Consider the following 14443-nt stretch of genomic DNA (forward strand, 5'->3'; position numbering starts at 1 on the left):
AAAACCTAAAATCGGCTCTAACTTCGTTAAAACGCTTTTAAATTAAAAAATAACCTTATTTTGCGATCACCTATATTTTCCTCCAAAAATAGAGTTTTAGTTCGAAAACATAAAATTAGCTCTTACTTCGTTAAAACGCGTTTAAATTGATAAATAACCTTGTTTTATGATCACCAATACTTTCCTCCAAATTTCGATTTTTTGTTCGAAAACATAAAATTGGCTCTAACTTCGCTAAAACGCGTTTAAAGTGAAAAATAACCTTATTTTGTGATCACATATATTTTCCTCCAAAATTCGATTTTTTGTTCGAAAACATAAAATCGGCTCTAACTTTGTTAAAACGCGTTTAAATTGAAAAATAACCTTGTTTTGTGATCACCCATATTTTCCTCCAAAATTCAATTATTTGTCCGAAAACATAAAATCGGCTCTAACTTCGTTAAAACGCGTTTAAATTGAAAAAGGACCTTATTTTGTGATCACCCATATTTTCCTTCAAAATTCGATTTTTTGTCCGAAAACATAAAATCGGCTCTAATTTCTTTAAAACGCGTTTAAATTGAAAAAGGACCTTATTTTGTGATCACTTATATTTTCCTCCAAAATTCGATTTTTTGTTCGAAAACATAAAACCGGCTCTAACTTCGTTAAAACGCGTTTAAATTGAAAAAGGACCTTATTTTGTGATCACCTATATTTTCCTCCAAAATTCGATTTTTTGTCCGAAAACATAAAATCAGCTCTAACTTCGTTAAAACGCGTTTAAATTGAAAAATAACCTTAATTTGTAATCACCCATATTTTCCTCCAAAATTCTACTTTTTGTTCGAAAACATAAAATCGGCTCTAACTTCGTTAAAACGCGTTTAAATTGAAAAATATCCTTGTTTTGTGATCATCAATACTTTCCTCCAAAATTCGATTTTTTGTTCGAAAACATAAAATTGGCTCTAACTTCGTTAAAACGCGTTTAAATTGAAAAAGGAAGTTATTTTGTGATCACCTATATTTTCCTCCAAAATTCGATTTTTTGTCCGAAAACATAAAATCGGTTCTAACTTTGTTAAAGCGCGTTTAAATTGAAAAATAACCTTATTTTGTGATCACCTATGTTTTCCTCCAAAATTCGATTTTTTGTTCGAAGACATAAAATCGGCACTAACTTCGTTAAAACGCGTTTAAATTAAAAAAAGGACGTTATTTTGTGATCACCTATATTTTCCTCCAAAATTTGATTTTTTGTCCGAAAACATAAAATCGGTTCTAACTTTGTTAAAACGCGTTTAAATTGAAAAATAACCTTATATTGTGATCACCTATATTTTCCTCCAAAATTAGACTTTTTGTTCGAAAACATAAAATCGGCTCTAACTTTTTTAAAACGCGTTTAAATTGAAAAATAACCTTGTTTTGTGATCACCAATACTTTCCTCCAAAATTCGATTTTTTGTTCGAAAACATAAAATTGGCTCTAGCTTCGTTAAAACGCGTTTAAATTGAAAAAGGACGTTATTTTGTGATCAGCTATATTTTCCTCCAAAATTCGATTTTTTGTCCGAAAACATAAAATCGGCTCTAACTTTGTTAAAACGAGTTTAAATTGTAAAATAACCTTATTTTGTGATCACCTATATTTGCCTCCGAAAATCGATTTTTTTTCGAAAACATAAAATCGGCTCTATCTTCGTTAAAACGCGTTTAAATTGAAAAATAACCTTATGTTGTCATCACCTATATTTTCCTCCAAAATTCAATTTTTTTTCGAAAACATAAAATCGGCACTAACTTCGTTAAAACGCGTTTAAATTGAAAAATAACCTTGTTTTGTGATCACCTATATTTTCCTCCAAAATTCGACTTTTTGTTCGAAAACATAAAATCGGCTCTAACTTTGTTAAAACGTGTTTAAATTGAAAAATAACCTTATTTTGTAATCACCCATATTTTCCTCCAAAAGTCGACTTTTTGTCCGAAAACATAAAATCCGCTCTAACTTCGTTAAATCGCGTTTAAATTGAAAAATAACCTTATTTTGTGATCACCTATATTTTCCTCCAAAATTCGATTTTTTGTTCGAAAACATAAAATTGGCTCTAACTTCGTTAAAACGCGTTTAAATTGAAAAAGGACCTTATTTTGTAATCACCCATATTTTCCTCCAAAATTCGATTTTTTGTTCGAAAACATATTTTTTTTTTCCAAAAATCGATTTTTTGTTCGAAAACATAAAATCGGATCCAATTTCGTTAAAACGCGTTTTAATTAAAAACATAAAATCGGCTTTAACTTCGTTAAAACGCGTTTAAATTGTTCGAAAACATAAAATCGGCTCTAACTTTGTTAAAACGCGTTTAAATTGAAAAAGGACCTTATTTTGTGATCACCTATATTTTCCTCCAAAATTCGACTTTTTGTTCGAAAACATAAAATCGGCTCTAACTTCGTTCAAACGCGTTTAAATTGAAAAAGGACCTTATTTTGTGATCACCTATATTTTCCTCCAAAATTCGACTTTTTGTTCGAAAACATAAAATCGGCTCTAACTTTGTTAAAACGTGTTTAAATTGAAAAAGGACCTTATTTTGTGATCACTTATATTTTAGTCAAAAATTCGGTTTTTTGTCCGACAACATAAAATCGGCTCTAACTTCGTTAAAACGCGTTTAAATTGAAAAATAACCTTATTTTGTGATCACCTATATTTTCCTACAAAATTCGACTTTTTGTTCGAAAACATAAAATCGGCTTTAACATCATTAAAACGCATTTAAATTAAAAAATAACCTTATCACCTATATTTTCCTCCGAAAATAGATTTTTTGTTTGAAAACATAAAATCGGCTCTAACTTCGTTAAAACGCGTTTAAATTGAAAAATAACCTTATTTTGTAATAAAATCGGCTCTAACTTCGTTAAAACGCGTTTAAATTGAAAAATAACCTTGTTTTGTAATCACTCATATTTTCCTCCAAAATTCGATTTCTTGTTCCAAAAAATAAAATCGTTTATAACCATATTTTGTGATCACCTATATTTTCCTCCAAAACACGAAACTTTAAGAGAAAAAATGGCTATAAAAATGGCGAACTTACAATAATTTGCGTACAATGTAAAAAAGTTGTATTTTTGAAAACTTTAAATCGTTTAGTAGGTTTTAGGGCAGGTAAAAGAAAAAAATGCAAATGCCTTTAAAGTGAAATTTGAATAGGTGTTTAAAGCTTTTTTACTAGGATATGGGCTAGTCTAATAATGACTTTTGTATGGTTAGTATATTAACAAATTTATGAATTACTATAATTATTTAGTTTACAGAATAGATTAGAAATATGCCAATTTTACTTTTTCCACTTTAACTTTTTATGTCTAAACTTTTGAACAAACCAAATTGCCTTATTTTTCGTAGGGTATTCCATGTAAAAGAAAAAAGAAACCTTGTATTTATTTTTATGATATTTTTCGACCGTTATATATGTTTCTGTTTTCAAATCTTTATTTTTCAATAGACCATCTAGTAGCCATCATCCTAAAATCACACCATTGCCTTCCCACGAGAAAAGACATCTCCTTTGCCATTTATTTTTTGTTTTTATTTCTCTTAGCCTTTGCAACTGAGTTGTAAAAATGCGTTTTAATGGTTCAATAAAACAGCGAAAATAAGAAATATTTTTTTCTAGTAATGTTGTAAAAAACTTGTAAAAATGCTAAGAAATAAATATTGCTGTACATACCAAGAAGTTGTGCATTAAAATTTTTCAAAAAAGGAAAAAAAAAACAAAAACAATTAGCGTAAACAAGCAATTTGTAGGGGCAAAAAATATAAAATTTAGTTCCTTTTTTTAATGGTGTATTGGCTAAAATTGTATTTATGATTTCTCATACAAAATGCTGTGTGTGATGGCGACTTTTGTTGGTACAACAAAGTTACACTTTGTATGGTTGGTTGGAAAATATCTTTATGATGCAATATATTCCTGGTAAAAAGTTTTTGATGATAAATATAAGGCACATTAAAATATTTAATGTTTTCTACAAAATGTTAGAAATAAACTAACCAAGTTCAAGAAATATTTCCTTAAAAATATTTCTCTAAATTGCAGGTCCATATCTCAATCTAAAAATAAATCATTCAACCCCAATAATACCTAGTTCATGTTTCTAAATTTGTCATTACAACATAAATTTAGTTGAGCTGAAAATAATTGGCAAGATTTCAATATTTTAGGAGTTTTAGTCAACATTCTTTATGTACCCACACAAAACTAATGACATTGAATTCCTCAGGCACCTGCATTGTCAAGATTGTTTTGCTAAATAAATAAAATAAGCAGAATAATTTTATTTTATTTTTTTTTTTAAATTAGACACACACAAACTGTCTTCATTTTCCACATACGATTCTTAAAATTTTTATCATTTATTAATTTTTAAACCATGCTTTTAATGTATTTGTTTTTATTATTATTTTTTATTACTTACAAAACAAAATGAACAAAAAATATACAAAAAAGGACATTTCTAAAACAAAAATTTTGTTTTTGTTACTTTGAAGTGGGTGAGTTTTTCTTTTCGAAGCGCAACAGCAGCTCTGGTACTTGTTGGTGGTCAGTTAGAAGCTACGTTGTTTTACCCAAATGTTGTTGTTGAAGATGTTAAATAATCATGTCTTTTACGCTTAAATAAAAAAGAAAATCAACAAGAAATGTTTAGAAGCATTTGCGGTGGACAATGCCGGGGCCGGATTCATCGTATTCCTGTTTGGAGATCCACATCTGTTGGAAGGTAGACAAGGAGGCCAAGATGGAGCCACCAATCCATACGGAGTATTTTCTTTCAGGTGGGGCAATGATCTTAATCTTAATGGTAGATGGAGCCAAGGCAGTGATTTCCTTTTGCATACGATCAGCAATACCTAGGAGTATTGAGAAAAATATATAAATTAAAAAAAGTTCTAAATGCGAAAATAAACAGTTGCTATAAAAATTACCAGGATACATGGTGGTACCACCAGACAAGACATTGTTGGCATACAAGTCCTTTCTGATATCGACATCGCACTTCATGATGGATTGGTAGACAGTTTCATGAATACCGCAAGATTCCATACCCAAGAAAGAGGGTTGGAAGAGAGCTTCGGGGGAACGGAAACGTTCGTTGCCAATGGTGATGACTTGACCATCAGGCAATTCATACGACTTCTCCAATGAGGTGGAGGCAGCAGCAGTAGCCATTTCTTGCTCAAAGTCCAAAGCAACATAGCACAATTTTTCCTTAATATCACGTACAATTTCACGTTCAGCAGTGGTGGTGAAGGAATAACCTCTTTCGGTCAAGATCTTCATCAAGTAATCAGTCAAGTCGCGACCAGCCAAATCCAAACGGAGAATGGCATGGGGCAAAGCATAACCTTCATAGATGGGTACAGTGTGAGAGACACCATCACCAGAATCCAATACAATACCAGTGGTACGACCAGAGGCGTATAGAGACAATACAGCCTGGATGGCAACATACATGGCGGGTGAGTTGAAGGTCTCAAACATGATTTGAGTCATCTTCTCACGATTGGCTTTGGGATTCAAAGGAGCTTCAGTCAACAAGACGGGATGTTCTTCAGGGGCTACACGCAATTCATTGTAGAAGGTATGATGCCATACTTTTTCCATATCGTCCCAGTTGGTGATGATACCGTGTTCAATGGGATATTTCAATGTAAGAATACCACGTTTGCTCTGGGCTTCATCACCAACGTAGCAATCCTTTTGACCCATACCGACCATCACACCTTGATGGCGTGGACGGCCAACAATAGAGGGGAAGACGGCACGTGGGGCATCATCACCAGCGAAACCAGCCTTGCACATACCAGATCCATTGTCTACGACAAGAGCAGAGGGTTCATCATCACACATTTTGGCGTTGGTTTAGATTACTAAAAGGATTAACAAAACGAAAACAAAATTACAAACACGTTTTTCAAAGGATTTAATTTTATAATATATCATTCTTTTTTAATATTTAATCCAATTTTTTTCGAAAACGTTTATCTGGTTTTTCTTAACACTTACACTGTACTGACACTTGAAAAAGAATGAACAACGGAACAACCGGATGGTATGTTTATGCGAATGTTGCAGCGACCAGAGTGATTCTAGTTGATACAGATCAACGTCTTTTTAAATCAACATGATTCTTCCCTTCATATGACACTAACTCACTTATACACTCACGCACAGTTACACGCATACATATGCAATTAATTATTATTAAAACAAATCACTTTAGAGTAGAACAATAACAACAAAGCATAATATATATTTATTTTAAAATCATTTTTCAGAGAGATTTTTAGACAATTTACATGAATTTAAATCTGACAACAACAAAAAACTGCAAAAAAAAACTAGAAGAAACAACAAATGTTTTGAGAGATGCCAAAAAGTAATGACAAAGAGTCAATGCAACTTAGATGATGACAAGCTGCACCGCTAGGGCCATGAAGGGAATAGAGATCGCAGTGTGGTAGGCGCAGGACTATAATACAAATATATGTATAAAATATATTTATATTGTTCTAAAATTATATTATTAAAATGATAATAATACAATTTGTTCTATTGTATTTTTCTCAAGAAACAACAAAAAGAACACCAATGATGTCGATGTAATGAAACAACAAAATTGTTTATAAAATTACCAAAGATGGTATGACTTGAAAATGCTTTCAATTTTGTTGCTACACATTTGTTGCACTAGATCAACAGTGGGTTGTAGAGAGATTGGACGAAGTAGATATAATTGAGGTTTTGAAAAGTGTACTTGAAAAGTGGTTATCGGAACATTTTCAATATTTTATTCAATAATAATTTAGTCCAGCTCACCCCAACATAACATCATTTGAAATAGCAACGAATGTTTAAAACTAGGTAACTCAAGCTTTCGTAAGTCGGTCTAAGTTTTTAATTTTGTCTTACAATATCTGAATTTAATTTTCCCACAGGAAATATTCTATATCCTTATAGAAGGCCGAGTCTAGACTGTCTGTCGAATATTAAAAAATAAACAATTTTAAATTGTTGTAAATTAAAGTTTGTTTTGAAAGATGGGTTTTATTGGTGTCCTATATAAAAAATAGGCTAAATTATTATTTAAGATTTGATTTTCTATAAACCACCGCTATACTAGTACATTTAATATTATTATGAACTTTAATGTAATTTTTTTATATTCTTAATTGGGGATAGGGTTTATAATGGACATAATCTTATGAAATTAAATTTCATTTTATATTTCCTTTTTTAATATAAAATTTGGGGAAAAGATATTTGTTCCAAAAAAAAAAATCTTTATCGATGTACTGGTATTATTAAGTTCTAAAAATTAATATGGTTCAATGTTCGCCATCCATCCGAATAGAACTTATTCATGCAATGTTTTATAAGGATTAATATACATGAACTGCTCATTTTCTGAATAGAATATATTAGTGCAATAATTCAATCCTCTACCTTCATCCGTGTGTTCGTTGTATCAACAAACATAAAGAAAGATATGAATAGATGATCTTAAAATTTATATTAAGAAAGAGTCTACTAATTTTTTATAAACAATATAAAATCTATGTAATGACTTCTTTTACCCACCATCAGAAAAGATGGGGTGTATATTGATTTTGTCTTTCTGTTTTAAACACATCGAAATATTGATCATAGATTAACAAAGTCTATATATATTCTGGGTCCTTATTAAATTCTAAGATGATCTAGCGATGTCTGTCTGTTGACAGCATTATAAAATCCGAAGGGTAAGAGCTAGAGGGTTGAAATTTTGCACAAATATTACTTTTTTGTTTGGTATTAAAAATGTGCAATATCCTGCATTCTGCTAGAAAATTTTTCACGAAAACAAAACTACTGAAATAAATGTTCTTTCTTATTTCCATATTTCTAGAATCGGTTCATATAGAAACCCAGAAACTTTCAGATTTCTGAAAAGAAATCTTGGAAATAATGATACCGCCTTTAATTCTACAGTGTTGTGTTTTTTAAGTATTTCAAATAAGTTCTTTAGCAAGAATTATACACTAGTTCATTGGAACGTGTGAATTCTAGAATTCACACCTTAAAAAATCTCAAAAACATATAATTAACAAGTATGAATTTATAGTCGGACATTGCAGACCAGCCAGTATGTTAAAATTGTGTGTTTTTTTTTAAATAAAGCATTTTATTGTGGAATATTTTTACTTATTGTTGGCAAAAAAAGAGATTTTCTGCAAGAGGGCTCATAGGGGAGAAGAATTACATATGGGCCTATCCTTATAAATTTTGTTAGATGAATTAACGTCTACTTCAAAGTCATTTATGCAGATTTTTATCGTTTTATTAGTAATTATAAGTTAATTGTGACCTGAAGGGGAGTTTGTATGGGGGCTAGGGTCAAGTGATCACTATAAAAATTAGTATTGTCATTTATTGTTCTATAAAACTTTTAATGATTATGAGCCTAAATGCCCAATTCGGGGGGTACGGTTGTATGGGGTCTAGGAGAAATAATGGAACGATTTCAACCATTTTCAGTAGCGTTCATCCTTGAAAAAAGAGTATGTGCCAAATTTCATCAAATTGTCTTGAAAATTGCGACCTGTAGCGTGCGCACAAGGTTTACATAGACACACTGACAGACGGACGGACCGAAAGACGGATGGACAGACGGACGGACAGAAGGACATAGCTAAATCGACTCAGAAAGTGATTCTTTAAGGTGAGTCTAGGACCAATATTTTTGGGTGTTACAAACTTCAGCACAAACGCATAATACCCTCCCCACTATAGTGGTATAGGGTATAATAACATATTTTTTTATACAGAAAATATTTCAAATTTCAACAAATAATTTCTAATATTTGAAAAAAAAAACTTAATTAAAAAATGTACCTACTCAATTTAAGAAGTGGAAAATTATAATTTTGTATGTTATAGGAAGAAATATATTTTAAAAATGAAATGATATTAATGAAAATCAGTTTCCTTTTATTCGATTAACCGAATAATTTTGAATTATCCAATTATTATCTGGCTAACTTAAAACCTTAAATAATTATTTGTCGAATAAACCGAATAAGACTAAAACCCAAATAATTGAATACCCTAACCTTATATTAACCAAACTTCCTATTTGTAAGCCAGTGTAGTTAATATTGTGCTAGAACAAAATCTTAAAATATTATTTTAAAAATTGTTATAATTTTAACATCTTACTTTTCAATATAAGTTTTCGTTGGGATAACGAAAACCGAAATTTCGGTTACAGCTATTAACATTTGATGTTCTTACGTTTCAATCCTTAATCAAAGTCATCGGCATTTACTAAATTCACAAATGAATTTAATAACCATTACAATTCAGTTTAAATTATTGATTTTGAAATTGCTAAAACCACAAATCGATCACGATTATGTTTTTAGAACGAATATTGTGAATTAGAAATTAGTTAGTAATGATTATTAGTTTTTTAAATTATATTCATAATTATGACCTGAATAAACATATCCAAAATGTAAATAAATCATTTGCTTAATCATATGTATATGAGTGTATAAATATTAAAAAAATAAGTTCTTACATATTTGTGTTTATATGAAAAATGTATGCTAAATTTTCATTCATACACAAATAAGGTGTCATTCATATTACCTGTTGAGAAGATAAAATTCATAAAATTTTTACCTAATTTGCACTTTAGATGAGAAAAAAATTCATCATTATGTTGCCAAGAGATTTTTAATAATTTCTATTAAACATTTAAGAAAAATATTAGATAATAAGCTATAATACGTTGGCACTATGAACATACAAACATAAATGTATTTTTGTATCGGCAAAAACTATACATATGTACATATTTATGTTTCAGCATTGTGATATTTGTTTGCTACAAAACCCATACATAAGAACAAACAATTGATGTAATTGAAAATAAGTATTTTTTCTCTAATTAAATTAGTTGAATTTACAAAGATATATGTATGTATATTTCTGTTTTAGTATAAACTAAAAAGAAAATAAATATTAAACATTTTACGAAACTAAAAATATAAAACTTAAAATCTAAAAGATATTTGTTTTTCGTAAGTACAATTATTTCCTTGCATACATCGACACATCTATAACGAAAAAAAAATTTTAAGATAATTTCTGTTTTTTTTTTTTTTGAACTAAAATATTACCGCATTTGATATACTAGATTTTGATAGTTTTGTTCATTATTATTTGTTAGTCTTAAAGAAATTATATACATGCTAAAGTGTTTAAATGAACGATGCCACTTTGTGAAATAGTGAGGGTAATTTGATTAGGTGCGATGAATAATTTAAATTAATATATAAATAATTTTTTTGTAAATAAGTCCACGTTTTCGCATAGCCCACATACAACTGGCCTTTCAGAAAACAATTTCAATAGTCACTACTGTGTGATTAAATAATTAGAAAATTTATTTCGTCAGATGTACAGACAGACGGAGATATAGATGGAGAGACCGACGGACATATAGACTTATTAATATTATTTGAAAAATATATTAGAAATATTTATGAAATATTGTCTTAAAATGATTTTAAATACTTTTTAAAATCTATAAAAATCTTTCTTCTAATTATTCTGAAAAAATCATTAAATTCTTCTTTAATTTAAATAAAAGGTAGTAAATATTTTAATGCATCTAATATAATTTCATGAACTGTATGTTATTGCCACGGAATATCTACAGCAACAAACAAAATAAAATGCATGTGTTTTTAATTCAACAATAAAAAAAATATTTTTATTTTTCTACAAAACTCAGCAGGCAGATGAACTTGTTTCACATTGTGCCAAAAATGATGGGCATGATCATAATACTGCTACTGTGTTGACTGCGTTTCTTAGACAAAACACAAAAAAAGAAACTCTGTTCATAATACCACAGTGATCAGCCGAATGATGATGCTCCATTGATTTGACAAGTGGCTGAGTAGTTATTTTTAAACTGCAAAAGAATGCTGTATGTTGTGCCACACAATAATTTTCACTTGACAATGCATTTTATTAGGAAAAAAAAAAAACAAGAGATAGTTTCTTTAGTTGTTTAATAATTTTAGCTTGTTTTAATTTAGACTAATTATTAAAAATTTTAAAAAGTCTTTAAAATTTGTACATCATAAATCATTTTTAATGTCATATTTTAAAAACTTATTTGTCTTGAAGATTATGAAGAGACGATCATCTTATTTATAATGTAAATATTTTTGCAATGGTAAATATTTAAAATGATTTTTAAATGTGTTTAAATTGTAATTAAGTGTCACTAAATTTAAAAATATGTACGGTTTAAATTTGAGAAAGAAATATTTTTAAAAAATAGGTTAAGAACTAAAAAATTTGAGGTTCATTAATTGAGAATTGTGATTTTAGAAAAATATTGTATTGCTACTTTGCAATGATTGAAAACGTTGGAAGTAGTTTTAAGACATCTTTCACAAAGCGAAAAAGGATAAGAAGTTACAACATGGTTGAGCTGTAAAAGTGCTTCAAAAATTTGATCTGATATAAAGTATATATGTGGCATTTTTTTGCCGAAAAGTATAGTTTTTGTCACATCACGTAAACTACTTAAGTGACAATATCTTAGGGCCATACTTTTTGATTAATTTTCCCTTTATCCTATGCATAGAGATATTAGAGCTTTACGTAAAAATATAAAGACTAGTCTATAGTCTATTCTATAGTCTATAGTCGAGTCTATAGTCGAGTCTATAGTCTAGTCTATAGTCTAGTCTATAGTCTAGTCTATAGTCTAGTCTATAGTCTAGTCTATAGTCTAGTCTATAGTCTAGTCTATAGTCTAGTCTATAGTCTAGTCTATAGTCTAGTCTATAGTCTAGTCTATAGTCTAGTCTATAGTCTAGTCTATAGTCTAGTCTATAGTCTAGTCTATAGTCTAGTCCATAGTCTAGTCTATAGTCTAGTCTGTAATATATAGTCTTGCCTATAGTATAGTCTATAGTCTCTAGTATATGGGAGTTTTGAAATCTTTAAAGCATACCTACTGCACGTACTGATAGGCATGCAAGTTCCACGTACTAAAATGCACCCCCTGTACACACTACCATAAATTTCTAAATTTAAAGAGAATATCTATTTTAAATACCCTTTCCTTAAAATGCGTAAAATTTAATAATCTTTAAGCCCTTCCAAGATAGAGTTATGCACCCAGTCAGTATTGAATATTTTTTGTTGTTAATATTGAATTATTTGTATGCATTTTTACTAATAATTTCACCACGCATCGGTAACTTTTATTTGTTTAATTCGAGAAATATTAACGACAGTGCATGCTAAAAAAGGGTGGGTTAAACTTTTTGTCTATTACAGATGATCATCATCATGATGACCAAACAGCCCAGCTAGTTGGTCATTTCCAAATGTTGGTGCTCATACCTTGGCAAAATCGGTTATGGAGTATGTATTGCCTTAAATGGTCAAAGTATCCTGTTAAAACTTTATAAATGTATGTCTGGCTATTTTTTCACATAGAATTATATGCAAGTGTATTAAAACTGATGTTTATGTAATTGTATGCGTAGCTACTATTGCATTTTAAATTAGCACACACACATGGTTTTATACATATCAATATGTGTGAGTGTTTGTAATTCTGCTGCATATTCACAATTTTCTTTTTTTTTGGTGAAATTTTGTTTTTTAGTTTTATTAGGTTCTTTTTTGCAAATTTTTTTATATTTTTTGTATTTAATGCCATAAGTTTGTTTGTGCGTTTTAATATTGACCATCCTTACCATCACCCGATTTTGTGAATTGTCCAAAAAATCCTGAACAGAGGGCGGAGTTTTGCCAGTTTTATTTTATATATCAAACAAATACGAATGTGTTTATAAGTGTGTATTTTCATGCAACACAATCCCACTCTTTACGCACACAAATCCACGCACTCAATGCCTGCATATGTACATACATACAAATTCATTATATTTTTGTTGTTATTCTACTTCCTGTCTCTTCACTTCGCCGGCCATTTATTCTACATTTAAATATTGCAGTTTTTTTGTGCATAAAAATAATAAAAAAACTGTTGTTTTGTTTTACTTTTTTAGCATTTTGCTCATGTTTTAAAAAGTTTATTTTTATTTTTTGGTGAATAACAAAATATTATATGACCTCCCTCCGCCTCCCATTTTAGATTTGCACTCGATTTTTGTAGAGAAAAAAAGGTGTTCACATGTAAAATGCATTTATCAAATGTTGTTTGCGTGTGTGTGCGCCCATATAAACCCACTCACTACTGACTCGCCAGCATTCACATTCATGTCTGTTGCGGCCAAAAGGCAAACATTTATTTATGTCTTTGCTGTTGTTGTATTTGTTGCCGTTGTTTTCATTCACATACATACCTACCAGCTGACCATTAGTTCGTTTTTTTGGCTCTCTCATCCCATGTTGTGTTGACTGCAGTCGTTCAGTCGACTCTGGGAAAGGGAAGAAAACAAATGTGAAAAAATCTAAATGAGTTTTTATAATTTTTTATAAATAAATTCTTTTATTTCATAAAAATAAAATAAAAGTCCTTAATATTTGTGTAGAGAGTGTGTGTTTGTTGTTGTGTGTATTGAAAAAAGAAATCATACTACAATTGCCCCACTTGATTGTGATGTTAGTTAGAGAACGAGAGGAAAAATGTAAACAAACTCTATACAAATGATGAGTTGTTTTATTCAGTTTTCATGTGTGTAGAAATTATAGGAAACAGGAGCGGTTTAAAAAGAAGAAACGATTTTGTTAAAATTTTAATCTGAGAGAGGGTATGAGAAAAGACATAGAGATTAAAATTGTACCTTTTGCAAATTTGTGTAGTAAGTGGAATTCAAAAACAAATTATGTGTTTAGCTGATCTTTATTAAACTGTTAAAATCTTTATTTTAGGACCTGTAACTATTTTCGAAAAAATAAGAAAAAACGATTCAAGGTACTATTTTTACACTTATTTTAGTAAATTCCAAATGACAAACCAATGCTATTGATTTATGCATATTAAAAAAAAAATACAATTTTTGCTGACAAATGTTTTAAATGAACCCAAAGTATTCAAAATTTATTTTAATAATTCCTCTAAAAATATATAGCTATTTTTATCTGCCTTTTTAACCCATTCAAATCAATAGTCTCACTTTAATATTAAACAAAACCAATGCTCTAATCTAAAATTTATCAGCACTCATTTCCCCTCGCCTTAAAATATTTTATATTTAATCACCAAATACAAAAAAAAAAAAAAAAATTGAAAAAAACGTATGACAAATATTTGTCAACATCAAAATGCAAACACAAAAATTCCTCATACGCTCCAGCTGCTCAACTAAATTGTATTAAATTTGCAACCTACCAAA

General features: G+C 29.5%; 1 protein-coding gene across 1 annotated transcript; it reads right to left on the bottom strand.

The window, feature by feature from the left end:
- Positions 1-4438: 4438 nt before the first annotated feature.
- On the bottom strand, positions 4439-6222 carry LOC111686194 (actin-5, muscle-specific). Its single transcript, XM_023448510.2, has 3 exons — positions 6069-6222; positions 4988-5932; positions 4439-4912 (listed from the first exon to the last, which is right to left on the bottom strand). The coding sequence occupies exons 2-3, from the start codon at positions 5910-5912 to the stop codon at positions 4707-4709; spliced, it is 1131 nt and encodes a 376-aa protein (XP_023304278.1). The 5' UTR covers positions 5913-5932; positions 6069-6222; the 3' UTR covers positions 4439-4706.
- Between the last annotated feature and the right edge of the window lie 8221 nt (positions 6223-14443).

The sequence above is a fragment of the Lucilia cuprina genome, chromosome 3, assembly GCF_022045245.1.
Source record: "Lucilia cuprina isolate Lc7/37 chromosome 3, ASM2204524v1, whole genome shotgun sequence".
NCBI classification, from domain to species: Eukaryota; Metazoa; Arthropoda; class Insecta; order Diptera; family Calliphoridae; genus Lucilia; species Lucilia cuprina.

Coding starts and splice junctions, on each gene's coding strand:
- LOC111686194 (XM_023448510.2), bottom strand. CDS start 5,912: ATGTGTGATGATGAACCCTCTGCTCTTGTCGTAGACAATGGATCTGGT. Junction 4,913..4,987: donor TGGTACCACCATGTATCCTG/GTAATTTTTATA, acceptor CAATACTCCTAG/GTATTGCTGATCGTATGCAA.